This window comes from Arvicanthis niloticus, chromosome 1 (genome assembly GCF_011762505.2).
Source record: "Arvicanthis niloticus isolate mArvNil1 chromosome 1, mArvNil1.pat.X, whole genome shotgun sequence".
Classification (NCBI taxonomy): domain Eukaryota; kingdom Metazoa; phylum Chordata; class Mammalia; order Rodentia; family Muridae; genus Arvicanthis; species Arvicanthis niloticus.
In genome coordinates, this window is record NC_047658.1 from 72,106,470 (window position 1) to 72,125,654 (window position 19,185).

Here is a 19,185-nt window from a genome sequence, read left to right on the forward strand (position 1 = left end):
TCCATAGTCTGTGTAATGATGCTTACTCAGACCTTAACAATGTGAGCCTTGTGCAGAAGTCCTGCCTCAGGTCAATGTGTCCTGGAGACAACAGGCTCAAGAGAGGTGTATTCTCATTTCTGAGGGTGGAAGTTAGGGCACCTGCAGGGAGAGTGCTAGTCAGTAGGACACAACCTCAGTAGAAGTGGCTGTGATGCCTCAGGGAGGAAGGTATATGTTTTGATGTTAGGGGGTACAGAGGCTCATTTGAACCCCATCTTCACTCCTTAGGACTATGGCACAGTAGCAGTCATTGCTGTGTTTCTGTGTTAATACTTGGATAATATCAAAGATTAATGATTATTGAATATTAGTAGCATAGTTTGCTTGTCCATAAGGATGTCATTGGATCCTTCCTTGAGTCCTGTGAGGTGGAAAGGACTGAGCACTGAGATCACAAGAATGAAACAATCTAAGGAACGAAGAGATTAAATGCCTTGCTGCCCTTACAAGCTAGGACTCAGACCCAGGTGTCCCACTGATAACCTCAAATTACAGGTCAGTGGACAAAACAACCATGTCACAAACAAACAAGCAAAACCCCAAACTAGGTATCAAATGAAACAGCCAAAGATAATCTTCTTCTTATGAGTAAACAACCTTTCCTTCTTCAGCCAGCATTGCTGTCATCCTTTTGTGTATTCTGAAGAGGCTGTAGATCTTGGCAGGCACCAAGGGAGGTGCAATCAGGCCAGCCACTGCCTCCAGGGAGAGGCAAGACAGAGTGTGACAGCCACAAAGTGGTCAGAATGTGGGGTTGGTAGGAAGCCCAAGGCAAAGCTTAGAAAGCGCCAGTCACCCCCAGGGAGGAGTCAGTACCTATTATGAGGTCTATTTTGTATGCTCCTCAGAGACAGGACCCACTGGTCCCGTGAAGCTGAGTGAGGATATATCCAGGCTTTTCTGTGCATCTCCTCTCATGGAAAGAGGAGCACGGTATTGCTTTCCTGTGAGCCCCAGGAAGTGAGTGGAGCTTCATGCTGAGGATGAGAGCCTGCTGGGCCTGAGGCAGTAGACCCAGGCTGATTGGGAGGGGTACTTGTGCTGGGATCAGCCAGCATCTAAGAGTAGGGTTGGAACTTGGGCAGATTATCTAGGGTCCAGAACAGAGGAAGGGCATGTGAACAGAGAATGGGTTCAATCAGAACAATGGCAGAAATAGCACCCACAGGTTGAGAGTCCGTGCCAAGGAGTGACAGAGCCTAGCCTCACTCTTCCTTGCTTCTCCGATCCAAACAGATGACTTCTTCCTGCCTCAGGCACTACCTCATCTCCCTGTTGTCATTCATCCCAGCATACTTCTAGCTACTTGGACATCTTTATCTTCTTATGCTATGTTCCGTGGGGCTTCGGATCCTCCATCATGCCTTCATTAGAAGAAGCCCCTGCCTGCCTCCCAGGTATGTGCCCATTTTGGTGGGGTGCTTTTTAGAGTCTACCACCAGAAACCTCTGGCTTAGTAACTCAGCTCATGCCTATAATTTACCCCCTCTTCTCATTGTTGCTTTCCTAACTCTCCACATTCAGGCCCTGTCTCACTCATAGCTGCTGCAAAGTGGCTGAGATAATACACTAGGAAGGATAGGTGGGACATTGGGTTCATTAAAAGTTTCAGCCACAAGCAGCGGAATCTCTACAGTGTGGTCCTATAGCCACAGTCCTGGAATACTATAGGAAGAGTCTAAAAATGTGGAGACGAGGCTTCAATCTGAAGTTTGCATCCCTCATGATGGTATAATTCTCCAAATCTATCATTGTAAGGTTTTCTCTAGGTAAAGGCATAATGACCACGGCAGACAAGTGTGTTGACTTAAGGCTGTCATCTATGGTTCTGGGGGAGATGAAGAAACCACACAGACTTCCTTTGGCTCCTTGCTGATGTCTTTGGTGAGGAGGCAGAAAATGAACAGAGTCATCCCTGTGACATTGAAAGACTGGAAAAAAATACCCATGCCAAATTGGGTAAAGTGTTTTAAACAGGAGGAGACTGGCAAAGACTGAATGGAACTGGAGGTTAGTTTTCTTCAAAGCTAAAAAGAGTGAAGGTTGATACTTCTGGGTATATTAGACACCACAGACAAGATTTGAGACTGAGCAGTGAGGGAAAAGAGACAGGAGGGCCAGCGGCAGTCATCAGGAGTCTATAGGAGAGCATCAGGAGTACATAGGGGAGACAAGTCACCCAGGAAGAGCACAGGCCTGCCTGGAACAGAAGCAGTACATTCATTTAGGATGGGGTGACACAGGATGTAAGAGGATATGCTCTCATCTAGTCAGTAACTATCTGACATGTGTGCAAGGGGGCCTCATGGTGTCCATAGATACAAAAGGTAATCCTGCCATTATTAGGCTTTCATGTGGTCCACCCTTAACTTGTGTTTTGGGGAAAATTCACAGAATTATGTAGCCTTTGAATAAGGAATTGCTTTTTGTAAAATTGAAAATAGATTTTTTATATACTATATTCTGATTACAGTTCTCTCTTCCAACTCCTCCCAGATCCTCCCTCTTCCTTTTTTATACAGCTCCAAACCCTCTCTTTCTCTCTCTTATTAAAAGAACAAACAGGCATCTAAAATAATAATATTATTAATAATAATGATAATGATAATAATAAATAAAATAAGATTAAATAAAAAAATAAATGAACCAGAAAGGACCAAGCAAACAAATAAACATCAGAAAAAGAATCTAAGAAAAGGTATAAGAAACAAATTTATGCACACACACACACACACACACACACACACACACACACACACACAAACATTTGAGCACACAGAAGTGGAGTAGGGAATTCACTTTGGGTTTCATTTTGACTGAGGTGACAACCTGCTGTGGAGGTAGGACCAGTTAGTTGATGACATATTATATAGTGGCTGGGAGAAGGCAAGGTTTTCAGGAAAAGGAAGTCTCACCTGCATTTATTTAAAACCGTCCTTTAAGTACCAACTGTGTTCACTAGCGTCTGTGGGCTCTGAATTGAATTACAGGCTGTGAGTTACAAAGCCTACAGACTACTGTGGATCTACAGACACAAGCAAAGCTAGCAACAATTGCACTCTCATGGTGCCTTTTCATGCAGTATTTAACATAGTGGTTCTCATCCTGTGGGTCCTGACCTGTTTTAGGTCAAACAAGGCTTTCACAGAAGTTACATATCAGATATCCTATATATACATTATGAATCACAACAGTAGCAAACTTACAGTAATGATGCAACAATGAAAGTAATTTTATGGTTGGGAGATCACTACAACATGAGGAGCTGTGTTAAAGGCTCACAGCCTAAGGAAGGTTGAGAACCACTGAAGTAACAAGTTGCTACTGAAATGACTGAGAAAATCTCCTTGGAGGAGCTCAAGAGGGTGTCCCTATAAAGGCAGCAGGATCTTGGCCAGACAGGAAAAAGGACAAAGGAAAACATTGCAGTTCAATCTGGTAAACTATACGTGTGACTGAGGCAGAGAATCCAGTGTGGTTGAACCGAGGATGAACACTTAGAGAACAGGAGTGATGCTGACAGGTGCAGGCAGAAAGACATACATAAGTGTGGTTAGGAGATTTGATCTTTCTTGTTGCAATGGGACTCTGTAGGCAGTCTTCAACTGGGAAATAAAATACATAGACACATTGCAATGGATAGGTTAAGTAGGGGCAGAAAACGGAGGTAAGGATGAACAGTGACTCAGGCAAGACATGATAAGACCTAGGTTAAGAGGAACAGTTTAGACAAGAGTTGGTTTCTTTTCCATTCCAGCATTTTATTTTCTATTTTCATTTACAAGAAATAGAATTTAGTTGAAATTTAATTATTATTACTTTTGCTTAAGACTTTTTTTTTATTAGTTTAAAAACTACTAGGTTTCATTGCAACATGTGTGACAAACTATTTTTTGTCTGTCTCTCCCACTCTTCCCCACTCCCTTCTTTTCTCTGAGCCCTTTCACTCCCCATACCTTCTTTCTACTGCCATGTAACCTGTGAGCATTCTCAGAACTTCTGGGTCCCCTCGGGGTTTTCTGCACCCACTCTCACAATACCTTATTGACATCATACAGATCTTAAAGCCAGGATTTCCTTAGGAGAAAGAAATGAGATTTGTGTGTCTTTCTGAGACTGGACTCCACTTACTAGAACACTTTCTAGAATCATCCATTTTCCTGCAATCTCACTTAAATTCCTTACAACTAAGCTCTAATAGCCCAACATTTAACATTGACAATTCCCAGCTATGTAACAATCAATAAGTAAGAACCATTAGTTTTCCTTAAAAAGCTACCAACATTGGCTGAGCAGGTTCAATGCCTCAGATTTATGCTAAGAGTTTTACCACGATAACCTCAAAATCCTCAAAAGACATATTATTTTAGACTATCCCTAAAAGAGGTAAAAAGGGACCATGTGTTTTGGTAAAATGTTTAAGCATTTTCTGGCAGTGAGGAATTGGACCTAACACTTTTACATGCTAGGCAAGTACTTGACCAATTTTCAGCTATGTTTGAGCATTTTCTTTCTCCTTCCTTCCCTCCCTTCCTTCCTCCCTCCCTCTCTCCTTCCCTTCTTCTCTTGATCTACTCCTCCCTTTCTCCCCTTCTCTTTCTCTTTTCTTGCTTCCTTCCTTCTTTCTTTCCTTTTCCCTCTCCCTCTTTCTTTCTTCTCTCTCTCTCTCTCTCTCTCTCTCTCTCTCTCTCTCTCTCTCTCTCTCTCTTCTTCAAGATAGAGTTTTGCTGTGTAGCCCTGGCTATCTGTAACTCACACTGTAGACCAGATTGGCCTTGAATCTGCCTGCCTCTGCTTCCTGAGGGCTGAGATTCAAGGCATGTGCCATCACAGCTGATCTCTGTTTAGCATTTTTCAAAGGAGAAAATGAACCTGGAGAATAAAAGAGGAGGATAAGGGACCCAGCAGGAAGAATAATACTGTCAAGGTCAAAGATCAATAGGGTAGAATATGTCTTCCAACTGTCATGAAATCTAGAAAGTAATGGGGGGAAAGGAAGACCTAGAGATGGAAATAAAGGCACACAAAAAGGAACAAAAGGACTCCTCACGTTCTTCTTAGCTTTAGGAAAGATGGTAACTGCAGAGATTTCTGCCTGTTCAGTAGAATCTATAGAATCTACATAGCAGGAGCTGGGTCTTGTAGATCAGGTCTAAAGCCAAACTACTAAAGAAATTGAGGCTGGAGGATCTTAAGTTCAAGGCCAGCTTGGGCCATTTAGAGTCACCTAATCTCAAGTAAAATATAAGAAGAGCATTTGAGATGCACTTTAATGGTAGAGTGCGTGCTGAGTCTGTGCAAGGTTCTTGGTTTAACCCTTGGCACAGCAAATAAAACCAGGCAAGTAAGCAAGCAAGCAACCAGCCAAAACTTGCAGATAAGTAAATTAAGAAAGAACTGATAAGCTTGCATATTTTTCATATAGTTAAGTTTGTTATTTCAGAAGGAAATCTTTTGTATTTAGGAGTGTAGTTGGAGTTGGGAAAATGGCAAGCAGTAGAAGAAACAAAGTCAATTTTTGTAAGATGAAAGCAGAAATCCACATCTTTAACAGACATGGTTCTGAACTCCCTCTGTACTCCAGATGGCTTTAAACTAATGATCATATAAAGGTTGCCTCTGGCACCACCTGCAGTAGTATTAGATATCCTGACAGTAGGTGACTTTATTATCATCTTGAAGTTATGTGCCTCTTATGTAATTTTTTGATTTGTGTTTTTATTGTTTATTTGAAGACTCACACAAGTGAAGAAGGGCCAATCTTCTTCCTTAAATGATTGGGATTTGAATTTAAACACTGATTCTGCTGATGGTGGATCCTCTCTAGAAGGGCTTTGTGGAAGTAAATTGGAAGAAGAAAAAATTCCCAGTAGCCATGTTCGTTAGTAATATCACCGCAACCCATCCAGTGGTCTTCTTGTTGATGGGTATCCCGGGCCTAGAGCACTTACACATTTGGATCTCCATCCCCTTCTGCTCAGCTTATACCTTGGCTGTGCTTGGCAACTGCACCCTCCTTTTCATCATTCGGGTTGATGCAGCCCTCCATGAGCCCATGTACCTCTTTCTGGCCATGTTGGCAACCATAGATCTGGTCCTTTCTTCTACAACACTGCCCAAAATGCTTGCCCTGTTCTGGTTCAGGGATCGGGAAATCAGTTTCCATGCCTGCCTTATCCAGATGTTCTTTCTCCATTCTTTCTCCATCATGGAGTCAGCAGTGCTGTTGGCCATGGCCTTTGACCGTTATGTCGCCATCTGCAAACCCCTGCACTACACTACGATCCTGACGAAGCCGCTCATCATCAAGATTGGCCTGGCTACTGTGACTCGGGCTGTGACGTTAGTAGCTCCACTCCCTTTTCTGCTCAGACGCTTCCACTATTGTCGAGGTGTGATGATTGCCCACTGCTACTGTGAACACATGGCTGTGGTGAGGCTGGCATGTGGGGACACACGCTTCAATAACATCTATGGCATTGCTGGAGCCATTTTTATTGTGGTGCTGGACCTCCTCTTTGTTGTCTTGTCTTATGTCTTTATCCTTCGTGCTGTTCTCCAGCTTGCCTCTAAGGAGGTTCGCTACAAGGCCTTTGGGACATGTGTGTCTCACATAGGTGCCATCTTAGCCTTCTACACACCTGTAGTCATCTCCTCAGTCATGCATCGTGTAGCTCGCCGGGCTGCTCCTCATGTCCACATACTCCTTGCTAATTTCTATCTGCTCTTTCCACCCGTGGTCAATCCTATCATCTATGGTGTCAAGACCAAGCAGATTCGAGTGCGAGTCTTAGGACTATTCCTCAGAAAGGATTTAAAATGCGAGTGAGGGACAGTTGAAGAAAGGAGAGTGGGCTGTTTGTTGGAATTGGAAACAGAGTCTGATAGGAAGTAGGGGATGCCAAGATCTTTATGCTTACTTTTATCTTGATGTGATTTAAAAAAATGACTAGCCATTGACAAATGACACTTGCCTGGATTCAAACTTGTCAACATTTTGGAATTCTCACTCCTGCCCTTCAGTAACAAGACAGAGTCATGAACTATGATCTCTTTCTGTCTTCAAATAGTGACAATGATGTTCTTAAGCTCCCTCACTCATGAGAAACTGAGGGTCTGATTTCTAGCCCTGTCCATGGAATGTGAAGCTTTATGTATTCATCAGTTTAAGGCCTGCATAAGCATCAACAGAGCACCAATGAAGAATGCCTCATCACTCACTCACAGCTGGGGTCCAGATCCAGACAGAACTCTCCCACTGTTGGGGTTTCTAGCATTCCAGGACTACAGGTGCCCCCACAGTCACCCTTGCTTACTAGAGTGCATTTTTTTTTTACTGTAGCCTGTGTAGTCTTCAACCTCTGTTCACCTCAGCCAGCCTTTCTTATTAAACAATTTGAACAGTATCCGACTTATCTTCTGATTTTTTAATGTGATACAACTCTTTCTTTGTATATATGCAAAAATCCTTATGTTTTTTTTTATTACAATTTGATTTATTTATTTAGACAGGAATGTCTAGTTCTCAAACTGTGGGTTGTGACCGTTTGGGGGTTGCATACCAGATATCCCTGCATATCAGATATTTACAGTACAATTCATAACAGGAGACAAATCACAGTTATAAATAGCAATGAAATCATTTTATGGCTGAGGGTCACCACAACATGAGGAACTGTATTAAGGCATCACAGCATTAGGAAGGTTGAGAACTTCCTAATGGTCTAGTGGCCTGGAATACATACACCTTAAAGTCAGGATGCTGGGTTTATATAGAAGTCCTAGGAAGCAAAAGAAAAAATAATTGCAATAGATTCTGTTCTTTGTGCTCCCCTAGGAGCATCCCAGGATTTAGTACATGGGAGAAAAACAGGAATGACAAAACACAGAAGAGGAAGAAATATCAAGCTTTGTTTTTCTTTGTCTCATGCAAACTTACATGCTCGATAATCTTATTTTTAATCCTGACATGGGAGAAAAACAGGAATGACAAAACACAGAAGAGGAAGAAATATCAAGCTGTGTTTTCCTTTGTCTCATGCAAATTTACATGTTTGCTAATCTTATTTTTAATCCTGACAGCACACACAGACCTTCTTAGACAAAGCCTAATACATGTCTCGACAAATGTATCTGTTTTATTTTACAACTCTTTGTTTCCTCAGACGGTTACTTAGGAATTATATATCTTCTCTATAGGGAATTAGCTATTACATTTATTACAAAAGTAATACAAACTTTTAAGTTGTTTTTCTGTGTATGATGGAGTGTATGGGAAGATTCAGAACAGCATTAAATACTGACATATAAACAGAGTAGCATGAAATAAAAGAAATGACTCTTAAAAAGAATGTTTTTTGTGTCTGTACATGTCTCTGTGTGGATCTTTTCATATGTGAGTTCAGATGTCGCCTGAGACCATATGAGCACCATTAGATTACTCAATCTGAGTTCATGGGGGGTTGTGAGCTGTTTGATACGGGTGCCCAGAACTAGATTGAGGTCCTCTGCAAGGGCAGAATCTGCTCTTAACCACAGAATTATTTTTCTAGCCCCAAGTAATTACTTCTAACAAGATCTGTGATTATTCTTCTGTTGGTTTATACAAGGAACACCATCATCCTATAGGTTAGATACACTCTCAACAAAGCGAGAAGAATTTTGTTTATAGCTCAAGTCCAGTAATGTAAGCATCCTTATCCTGGAACCACATCTACCATCATCATGACAAGGGCTAGTCAGAAAAAAGTAGAAGAAAATTCTGTATAAGCTTGTTGGAGCTTGGACCATTAAGCATAAACAAGAAACTCCACCAGATTAAGATACTTGTATTTTCACCCTCAAGAATATAAGAGAAGATTAGTGAAAAGAAAACGGTGAAGTCTTAGCTTGGTTACATATTTCCAATCATTGGATAACTGGGACATTCCAATTCTGTGTCTTCAACTAGGACACATAGGCAAGTGTCACTCATGAGGTAGTTTCTGTTGTTCTTGACTCAAGAGTCTTTTCATATGTGGTGGTTTGAATATGCTTGGCCCAGGGAGTGGCAATATTAGGAGGTGTGGCCTTTTTGGAGGAAATGTGTCACTGTGGGGGTGGGCTTGGAGACCCTCCTCCTAGCTGCCTAGAAATAGTCTTCTCCTGGTTCCTTTTGGAGCAAGATGCAGAATTCTCAGCTCCTCCTCCACCATGCCTGTCTGGATGCTGCCATGCTTTCTGTCTCGATGATAATGGACTGAAAGTCTGAACCTGTAAGCTAGTCCCAGTTAAATGTTGTCCTTTATAAGAGTTGCCTTGGTCATGATGTCTCCTCACAGCAATGGAAATCCTAAGACAGTCTACTTAGTGACTCCCATGGAACCTTGCTCTCTCTGCTGCTCAAAGTAGAAGTCTTGGCATTCCCCTGGAATCCTCTTTTTTTCTCACACCAGTATCTATTTGTTTCTTGGTCCATTGGTACTTTTTTCAGATGTATAAACCCCAATGATTTCTCACTACATTCCTTGTTACCACCCTGCTTCAGAGACACCATATTGTAACATAATGCAATAGACTTTCTTCCTTCATGGTGCTGTTAAACCCAAGGTATTTCATGTTATACAAGGCTCATCTACTATATCTGTGGCCTTAAACAGACTCTTAAATTACCTGACCTTTTTACTCTTCCTTCACAATCGACTTTAACCCAAAACTTGTTAGAGGAGCTAAGGAATGTTACTTCATACTCATTAAATGCACAAGCCATCAAGACGGCATTGCAATTCCAAATATATACATGCCAAGCATAGGTATACCTAATTTTATTAAAGAAAACAAGTATATGTAAAACCATAGATTAACTTTAACACCCCACTTTCGCCAGTAGAACAGTCATCTGGGCAAAAATAAATATGTAAACACTGGGGTAGACATACATTATAAATCAGGCAGACCTACTGAACCCTACAGAGCTCTCCATCCACACATGGAAGATACACCTTCTTTTTAGCAGCCTGTGGAACTCTTTGCAAAAAAAAAAAATCATATATTAGTACACAAAGCAAGTCTCAACAAATAAAGAAAAAAGTTTAATAGCATCCTGAAATTTTGCAAAATACTAAGTTATGTTGTTACATTGCTCAGAACGTGGGCTTTTTATTTTGAGAGAAAAGAAGAAAACATTGTAAGTCATTACAAAGGCCTATGTGATTCAGACTTCTAGCTAATTCCAGTCAGTGAAAACAATTTGAGCCACATCTAGACACACAGGGGAAGTGTGAAAAAATGATAAAAGAAAAATTCTAGCAACTCCTATGTTGAGGGCACAGTACTTTCTATTTAAGAGACTTTGGACTGATCACTGACTTCAGCATAGAGCAAGGGGAGGCAGGATGCAATAGACTGAATGTGAGTTGGAGCAAGAAATTAGTTGCCCACCCAGAATTTTTATTTTTGTGAAAATATCTTTCATGCATGAAGATGATTGAGAACTTTACTACCAAACATTAATGAAATGTTTTCTTATAAGCCTAAAATAAAAGAAAACTAAATATAATTCTTCAAGTAGGGATAATATAATTTGATAGAAACAAAGAAGATGGATGGAATGAGAAATGTGAAGAAGGCAGTATGTTGTAAAAAGAAGCTTATTTGATGGAGGGTGAGAGCTATATTTATCTGTAGAAAAAAATATATGTAGTTACAAATTTTGGAAACGGGTAATAGTAGGTTCTCCTCTTAAGTCTCTGACTTCCCTAGCCACAGGTTGTTGTCTAGATTTACAATACTAGGAATGAATTTCTCTTCATTGATTCGGCCTTACATCTGATTAGATAGCTGTTGGTTATTCACAAGGTAATAGTGTCACTACTGCACTGTCGTGAGATACTTTGCTGGTCCACTCATTGTTGTGGTTTGTAGACATTGCAGCTGGATAGGATTACAGATTGCTCCTCTTCCTTTGCAGCTTGCTTGGCACCATGAGAGCTAGTTCTCAGGGAGGAGCCTACAAGGTCAGTTCCAGCTTGATTCTTCCAAATCTTGTGTTCAAAGTGTGTGGTGTCTTCTGAAACAGGGGGTTATGCCAATGGATATATTTGCAATGCAACTCCTATAGTTAAGGCTCAGGGAAAATTATAGGAGACAGGGAAGACAGATTTTTGAGAGTCAGAGACTCTCAAATATTGTCAGGATGTCTATGGCTAGGTCTGTTCCGTAGACATGTTAGGGAACAATGAACCCATGAAATCTCAACAACTTGGCTGTCAAAAGAAGACCACACAATGACATCACCAGGCAATATGCCAGTATGGACATGGGTACTCCACATGATCCCAAACCTAGATGCAGAGCTACAGATGGTCAATAGCTGATGAAAGGAAGAATAGTTTCCCCCAGTGATGAACTTCCACATAGGTTGTTTAATCTCAAGTGGTCAGTCATGGTCATGTATTCATATGAGCAATACTAAATGGATAAAACAAGTTGTGTGCATAAGTAACAATAAAAATTAAAGAGAAAATCATAAATTTGAGAGGGAGTCAGGGGACACAGAAGGAGTTTGAAGGTGGATGAAATGAGTGAAATTTATTTTCCAATGTATTACAAGGAATGAGAGAAGGCAAAGTTGCTGGGGAAAACTGGCAGCAAGAGCTTCCTTCCAGGGAAAGATTTTTCTCTATAAACCAGAGGATGCTGAAGTTGCAAGCAGTTAGAAATATCATCCTCCATCATTTTTAGAGGGCTGATAAACCTTAATAAGCAATTATATTCATGGTGATGTTGCTGTCATGTAGTTAGATTCTCTCAATTACACTTGTAAGTCAGGAAAAGTTGAGAGTATTTTCTGTGCTTCAGATCGAGGATCAGAGTTAATCAGTGCAACAAATGTCACAGCCAGATTATAATAGATAGATGATAATATATAGCTAAGAATCTCACTGTGACATAATTATAAAGGAAAAGTACCACAGCTCATGGATGACCTTGTTTTGGTTAGGCTGCATCAGGACCTTCCTAGGTATATCCAGACAGGAGTTGATTTTAGTCTCTCACAATAGACACTGCAAGAACAGAGTAAATGTAAGGAGAAGCAGCAGAGACCACAGCACAAGCAGGTTTCACATGAAGTGCTGGAGCTTCTGGTAGTAAAGCACTATTCCTTGCAGGCACGATTTAATCAAAGCAAATGGGTGATGGGGCACAGGTCTTTGGAGAACTTTGTAGTGTGAGACCTGAGGTGAGGATATCTCTACCAGCCTCCAGGGAAGAGTCCAGAGATTCTAGGAATCCCCAAAGATTCTTCTCAAGGGTAATTGTGACTCTGCATCCTTTTGGGAGTAGTTCAGAGTTTTGTGAGGATAATATCAACTGCTCCCTCTTAGGTGCCTATTCTAGAAGTAGGTTGTCTTCCAGATGCACGAAGTTAATGAAAAGGGCTCAGAGCCTGTGAACAGAGCTAGCACCAGGGAAATAGGAAATATCTGACACAGCTGTGCTGATCAGGAAAGGATGAGGGCACTCTCAGTTACTTTCCACATCCAGTCCTGAACCTAGGCATCAGCTCTCCAATTCTTTCTATTGCCATTGTTACCTCTATCTTGGCTTTTAAAAAAAGAACAGGTCTCAATAATTCCATTCAAATGCTTTATCTGTATACTGTGAATTGCCCACCACAGAGGACTCTTTCCTCTTCTCCATGGCCATTACCAGGACATGTCAGTGTATTATGTCAGTTTGGGTTCTTCCACATCCCATTTCCTATTGTTGCCTTTCTTGCTCCCATCAGCTTGCTCCTCCCTATTAGCAAGCTGCTGCATTAGTCAACAGAAGAGAATGAGGTCTGAATGAGAAATGTGACAGGGTCTACCAAGAAACACATTTCTTTGGGGTTCTATTGCATCCTTGAAGGGCTTCAGGTAAGTACCTTCCTGCCATTGAGTTGTAATCTTTTAAGTCCATTTCTCTTCTCTTCTCTTCTCTTCTCTTCTCTTCTCTTCTCTTCTCTTCTCTTCTCTTCTCTTCTCTTCTCTCCTCTCCTCTCCTCTCCTCTCCTCTCCTCTCCTCTCCTCTCCTCTCCTCTCCTCTCCTCTCCTCTCCTCTCCTCTCCTCTCCTCTCCTCTCCTCTCCTCTCCTCTCCTCCACATCCAGTCCTGAACCTAGGACTAATAGGGTGTCAATTAGTAGTTTTATACAAGCATTTTTAGAAGAAACAAGGACAGGCGTTACTATCTTATTCTAGGGTGAGCACCTTGGCATATAATAGATAAAACACTGACTGTGGAGTACCAAGAGCTGGATTTTTATTTGAAGACTTGTTTCATTCACTGTTCCATTCTGACTCCAACATTCTGGATAAAGCAGACTTTAGATGAGCCTTCAAAGAAATAAAGCACATAGGTCAACAGATAATATGTGCTTGCAAGATGCAGTTAGGTGTTTGTAAAAGGATGGGTGGTAGTCACAAAACAAAGAGCAGTGTCCCCCTTCCCTTTTCCCTCGCCTGCATTCTCTTTCAGTTCCTTCATTCTATCGTTTGTGGTCTAAGGTTTGAGCCATTGACGTCATCAGGCTTGGTGGCAAGTGCATTCATCCATCTTCTGACACATCTCATAAGCCCTCACGTTTCTCTTTTTATTTTTATTGTTTTTATTCATTGAATATATGAAAAAATCAACAGCTTTATCGACACAGTGGGTACTTTACAATAAATTCAAGAGTGAATACAGAGAATTCACCTTCTTTAAAAGGCAGGGTATCTATACAATATTTCAGATTTTTCTACTTTGAAACTCAAGCTCTCTTTTTTACCATGGCCCTGTGACCTGCACCTGAGCAAACAATTCCTCCCCATTTAAACAGGAGGTGCCCACAGGCACACCTGACAAATCTGGCCAGTCATTTATCAGTCAAGTGTCAGTTCTGTGTTACTTTGCAGCCAAAGGCAGATCAGATCCCACTATGAATTATAAAACAATAAGACAAAAATTTCCCTCTAGCCTGAACTCTCTCTTTAGAAACAAGCAAACACAAACCCTTCTTGACTTTACTTCTCTCTGAATCTGATGTCTACCCACTGTTGTCTTCTATAGAGAAATTGTTTACATAAGGAAGACTTTTGTTAGACTTCCAATCCTCCTTTTCTCAAACTCATTTAAACCAGACTCTGCACGGTACTATTCTGCCAACATTGCATTATTCATTTGTTAAGTTTCTCTAAGTTTCTCTAAGCACAAGAGCAATGTGGTTTTCAGATGATTTGCTTTGTTGATAATGTTAGTACATAGTGATAATTCTTTTTTCTTAATATACATTGTTGACTAGCTTGTCAAGGCAACACAGGTTCTAGATCCTTTCTATCTTAATAGTTACCTACATGCCTGGCTTTAAAAAAGTAAAATTAGATAGTATGATCGTGTTCGTGAATATGTTTTTCTTATTTTAAAACCTTTTAGAATTCTCTATTAAAGAAATGAGTTTACTGCAGTCAGACATTTTTTGTAATCCATTAAGTAATAACCCATATCATTTAATTTATGTGTAAAATTGTGGACTTATCTGAATATGAAGTTGTATGGAGTTGAAGCTTGAGACATGAAGAAATACAATTCTTTGAGACATGATAGAAACAATGCACTGAAATAAGAAGACAGAGAGATGAGAAATAGTGATATAGCAGGACCCAACAGAGAGTGAATCTTCATGGTCAATTCAGATAAAAGTTGCTAATAGCTAGAGAGGAATGATGCAGATAAAGTGGCAATGGCACACAACAGAAGCCATGTGTCCTCCTAATGACAACAATTCAAGGGACACAATAGAAATAGAATCAAGAATGGAATATTTCAAATCCAAAGCATATTTGAGAGAGCTGAGACTGAATCTAAATACTTTTAGATGGTTTGTTTTTTTCAATGTTGAAAGGATTTGGAGGGCATTCTAGAGTAAGGGTCTCCAACAGAATCTTCTGCAATAATGGGTGTAGTCTAATCTCAATGGCTCAGTATGGCAACTCTAGTAATAAGTGACTACTGAGCACTTGAGCATTTTTGTTTGATGAGTTTTTATTTTTAGTAGCCACATATGGCTAGTAGGATCTGTAGTAAAGTAATCTTTCAGTAAATATATGTTGTGTGACTCATTGGGACATTAGAAATTACCATTCATTCAACTTATTTGTTGGCGATTTTAAGACAGGAAATTGACTTGGAGAGTTTAGCATTAACAAGAATATATAAAAGTGTGTTAAAGATATAAACCAAGGAGCTTGAGAGATATCTCAGCAGATAAGAGTATACACTGTTCTTATAGTAGACTATGTCCCAGCACCCATACCAAGCAGCTTACAACCTTCTGCAACTACATCTCCAGAGGATTTGACACCCTCCTCTGGCCTTTTTGGGTACTTGCACTCATGTGCACAGACATACATGCATACATATGATTAAGAAATAAATTTTCAGAAAGCAAGAAACTGCTTTTAACATGTTTTATTTCCTCACCCAAAGGTATTCCTGATATCAAGAACACAGCAAACAGTACCATCTTGCCATCACTTCATGAATATTGCCATGTGATATCAGTTATTTTGATATTTAATATTCTCTTATTCAGAGCCAAAGTTTCTTGAGGCATGAAACATGAATTGTATTCCTATATGTCTATGAGAGCTATCAGTTTATTCTGTTTAAGGTGTAACAGTGAGACTGGGACTTAATGTACTCAGCTGGGTTTGCAGAGTTCTATTATGAATTTCATAGAAAATATATACCAAAGGTGAAAGTCCATTTGAAAACCAACAAGGAGAATTTCCAGGGGTCATGTCATCCATCAATGTTACTGAAACCCATCCAGTGGCCTTTATGTTGGTAGGAATACCTGGTTTGGAGCACCTGCATATCTGGATCTCCATCCCTTTCTGCTTTGCCTATATCTTGGCTCTGTTGGGCAACTGTACCCTTCTCTTTGTTATCCAGGCAGACTCAGCCCTCCATGAGCCCATGTACCTCTTTCTGGCCATGTTGGCAACCATAGATCTGGTCCTTTCTTCTACAACACTGCCCAAAATGCTTGCCATTTTTTGGCTCAGAAGCCAAGAGATCAGTTTCCATGCCTGCTTTATTCAGATGTTCTTTCTCCATTCTTTCTCCATCATGGAGTCAGCAGTGCTGTTGGCCATGGCCTTTGACCGTTATGTTGCCATCTGCAAACCCCTGCACTACACCACGATCCTGACCAAACCGCTCATCATCAAGATTGGCCTGGCTACTGTGACTCGGGCTGTGACATTAATGACTCCACTCCCCTTTCTGCTCAGACGCTTCCACTATTGTCGAGGTGTGATGATTGCCCACTGCTACTGTGAACACATGGCTGTGGTGAGGCTGGCATGTGGGGACACACGCTTCAACAACATCTACGGCATTGCTGTGGCCATGTTTATTGTGGTGCTGGACCTGCTCTTTGTTGTCTTGTCTTATGTCTTCATCCTTCGTGCTGTTCTCCAGCTTGCCTCTAAGGAAGCTCGCTATAAGGCCTTTGGGACATGCATGTCTCACATAGGTGCTATCTTGTCCACCTATACACCTGTAGTCATCTCTTCAGTCATGCATCGTGTAGCTCGCCGGGCTGCTCCTCATGTCCACATACTCCTTGCAATTTTCTATCTTCTCTTTCCACCTATGATTAATCCCATTATCTATGGTGTCAAGACCAAGCAGATTCGTGATCATGTGCTCAGTCTATTCCGTAGAAAGGATGTGTAGATTGATATCTTTTTTTTTTATCCATCTGCCTAGTACTGAGTAGATGGTGTGTTGGATAGAGAGGGAAACCTTTAGGACAGCTACACAATCTCATTTGGCAGTTCGTCCACTTGAGATCTTCTTGGCACTCAGTTATTTACTAATTTGTACCATAAGTCAGATTAGATAAGTTCTGTACCTGTTTCAGGAGATGGAGCAGTCCATTTTCATAGGGACATGGCATAACTGAAAAGACAATGCAACTTTCATAGTAAATACTGTTATTCACATGAAAGATTGTAGGCATACTAGATAAGATAGGCTCATACGAATGAGATTTTGCTGATTATTTCATCCAGGGTATGAATGATTGTTGGAACATGGTCCAAGAATGAAGATATGTGGAGAGATTCCTGAGTGAAAAAACTCCAAGAGACCACGGCAAGAGTCTTGTGACCTCAGTTTCTTCAAAAACCATAGACTTGTTCTTAGATTATGCTTTTGTGTCTATCTCAGCTGTACCAGATAGGAATGAGTCGACTTCAGATTATTCATCACAACTGGCCATTGTTATTTGTTTATAGGCTCCTATGCAGAAACATGTGCAACCTGTCTTCCACATGAGGCTTGCCAGTGTGATTGGACATTTTACTCATATGACTCCTCTTAACCCTTAAATTGCTTCCTACTCTGAATAAAGTCCGCTGTTGTATGAGACTTTCATTCACCTCATTTGTCAGCTCCACTCTCCCAAGTCCCACTGCCTCAAGAGCAGTGACAAATGAGGAACTGAATTTTTAATTCGGTACCTCACGGAGCAACGCCATCCAACACTGAGATTACCTGTGTAACACCTCAAAGTGCTGCAGCCTGCACCTCTCTAAGCACATCTTTCAGTGTTTCTGTCTCTGCACTTGATCAGCTTTATCCTAAGAAAATACTATGACTTCCATTATTCCAAAATATAACCAGTCCTTTGATTCATACTCATGGCTAATTCCTTTATTGGGGACTTATCAAGAGTCCTCTGATGTTCCTTTACATTAATTTTTATAACCCTACATATAACTTGTAGAATGTTTACCTATAGAGCAATCAATCATCTTTACCTCTTAAAGTTGACTGGGATATTTTATGTAATTCAATGATCTGGATCTTGTATAATATTTTTAAATAGGTTTCATGGGACTTTTTCAGGCATACCTTGTTATTATTTTTTTAATTTCTCCCCAGTGCCCCCTCTGTCTTCCTAACCATTTTTCTCTCCACACAGACCCTCTCTTTCATGTTGTATGTACTCCACTACCCTTTATCCCCCTCCTTTAAGACCTCTTCCCTTTCCACGGTTCCTTGTTTAGTTTCTACTTGAGCACACATACACAATGTAAATCTAGATTTCACAGATGAGGAAAATATGTTGTGTTTACTATGTTGTGTCAGATGGTTTGGAGCTCACTACATAGTCCAGGATGGCCTGAAACTTCTCATCTTTGGGCTTTAGTCTTTCTGATGTTAGTATTGCAGGCTTGTGGCACCACTAATATAACTGCTAATGGTAATTCCAGAGTTTTCTAGGATTGTTTTCAGTTATATAAAATTTGGAGATCAAAATTAAATCAACTTCCACAAATTATTAAAAAACAGCCCAAATCTAACAGCCAAGTCAGAATTAGTTTACCATCTTGGTTGTTAAAAACAAAATAATACACATACTTAATTCTAGGAGGAAAAATTTTTAGTCATACAGACACTACCTCTGTTTTCTGTCACATTAACCTTTTTATCTTTCTGTCCTGCCACAAGTTACTAACCTCACTTACCAAATTATTCATATATATATATATATATATATATATATATATATATATATGTTTTTGAAATTACAATATCAGGTTTATTTTAAAAATATTATGAGTATGTGTGCTTATGTGTGTGTGTGCATTTGAATGCATGTATGCACATTGCACACATGCAGGAGTTCTTGAAGATCAAAAGAAATATCTGATAACAGGTACTGGGACTGCAGATGGTTGTGAGCCACCATGGATGCTGGGAATTGAACCTGAATTCTCTGTAAGAGCAGCTAGTTCTCTTAACCGCTGGGCCATCTCTCCAGCTCTGATCACATCATTTAACTGTGATTATTATAAGATAATCACATATTAGATAATAAGATAATAAGACAATAAGATAATTAACAGATCCTGGGGACTTTCTAGAAATCATAATTCTCAGGTCTTTCCTTAGCTTAGTGACAGAACCCAGCATTTTGTGCTTCAACAAGTCCTCTAGGTGATTCTGATACCTATTGTAATTGAAAGGACACTACTCTTGAAAATGAGTGTATTTTGCATTAACTGAATATGGGATGCTTTCTTTCTCTATCTCTCTCTGCCTACACCTGTTACAGTGATGTTGC

The 19,185-nt window shown here is 40.3% G+C and overlaps 2 protein-coding genes across 2 annotated transcripts; both read left to right on the forward strand.

The window, feature by feature from the left end:
- The first annotated feature begins 870 nt into the window (after nt 1-870).
- On the forward strand, nt 871-8,368 carry LOC117696017 (olfactory receptor 52K1-like). The gene is made up of 4 exons (XM_076939391.1): nt 871-1,002; nt 1,279-1,439; nt 1,801-2,052; nt 5,778-8,368. The coding sequence occupies exon 4, from the start codon at nt 5,918-5,920 to the stop codon at nt 6,869-6,871; it is 954 nt and encodes a 317-aa protein (XP_076795506.1). The 5' UTR covers nt 871-1,002; nt 1,279-1,439; nt 1,801-2,052; nt 5,778-5,917; the 3' UTR covers nt 6,872-8,368.
- A 4,064-nt stretch (nt 8,369-12,432) lies between these two features.
- On the forward strand, nt 12,433-17,483 carry LOC117718523 (olfactory receptor 52K1). Its single transcript, XM_034516196.2, has 2 exons — nt 12,433-12,941; nt 15,531-17,483. Exon 2 carries the CDS (start codon nt 15,843-15,845, stop codon nt 16,785-16,787), a length of 945 nt encoding a protein of 314 aa, XP_034372087.1. The 5' UTR covers nt 12,433-12,941; nt 15,531-15,842; the 3' UTR covers nt 16,788-17,483.
- The last annotated feature ends 1,702 nt before the right edge of the window (nt 17,484-19,185 follow it).

Excerpts from the sequence above, each read along its gene's own strand:
- LOC117718523 (XM_034516196.2), top strand. The coding sequence starts at position 15,843 with ATGTCATCCATCAATGTTACTGAAACCCATCCAGTGGCCTTTATGTTG.
- LOC117696017 (XM_076939391.1), top strand. The coding sequence starts at position 5,918 with ATGTTCGTTAGTAATATCACCGCAACCCATCCAGTGGTCTTCTTGTTG.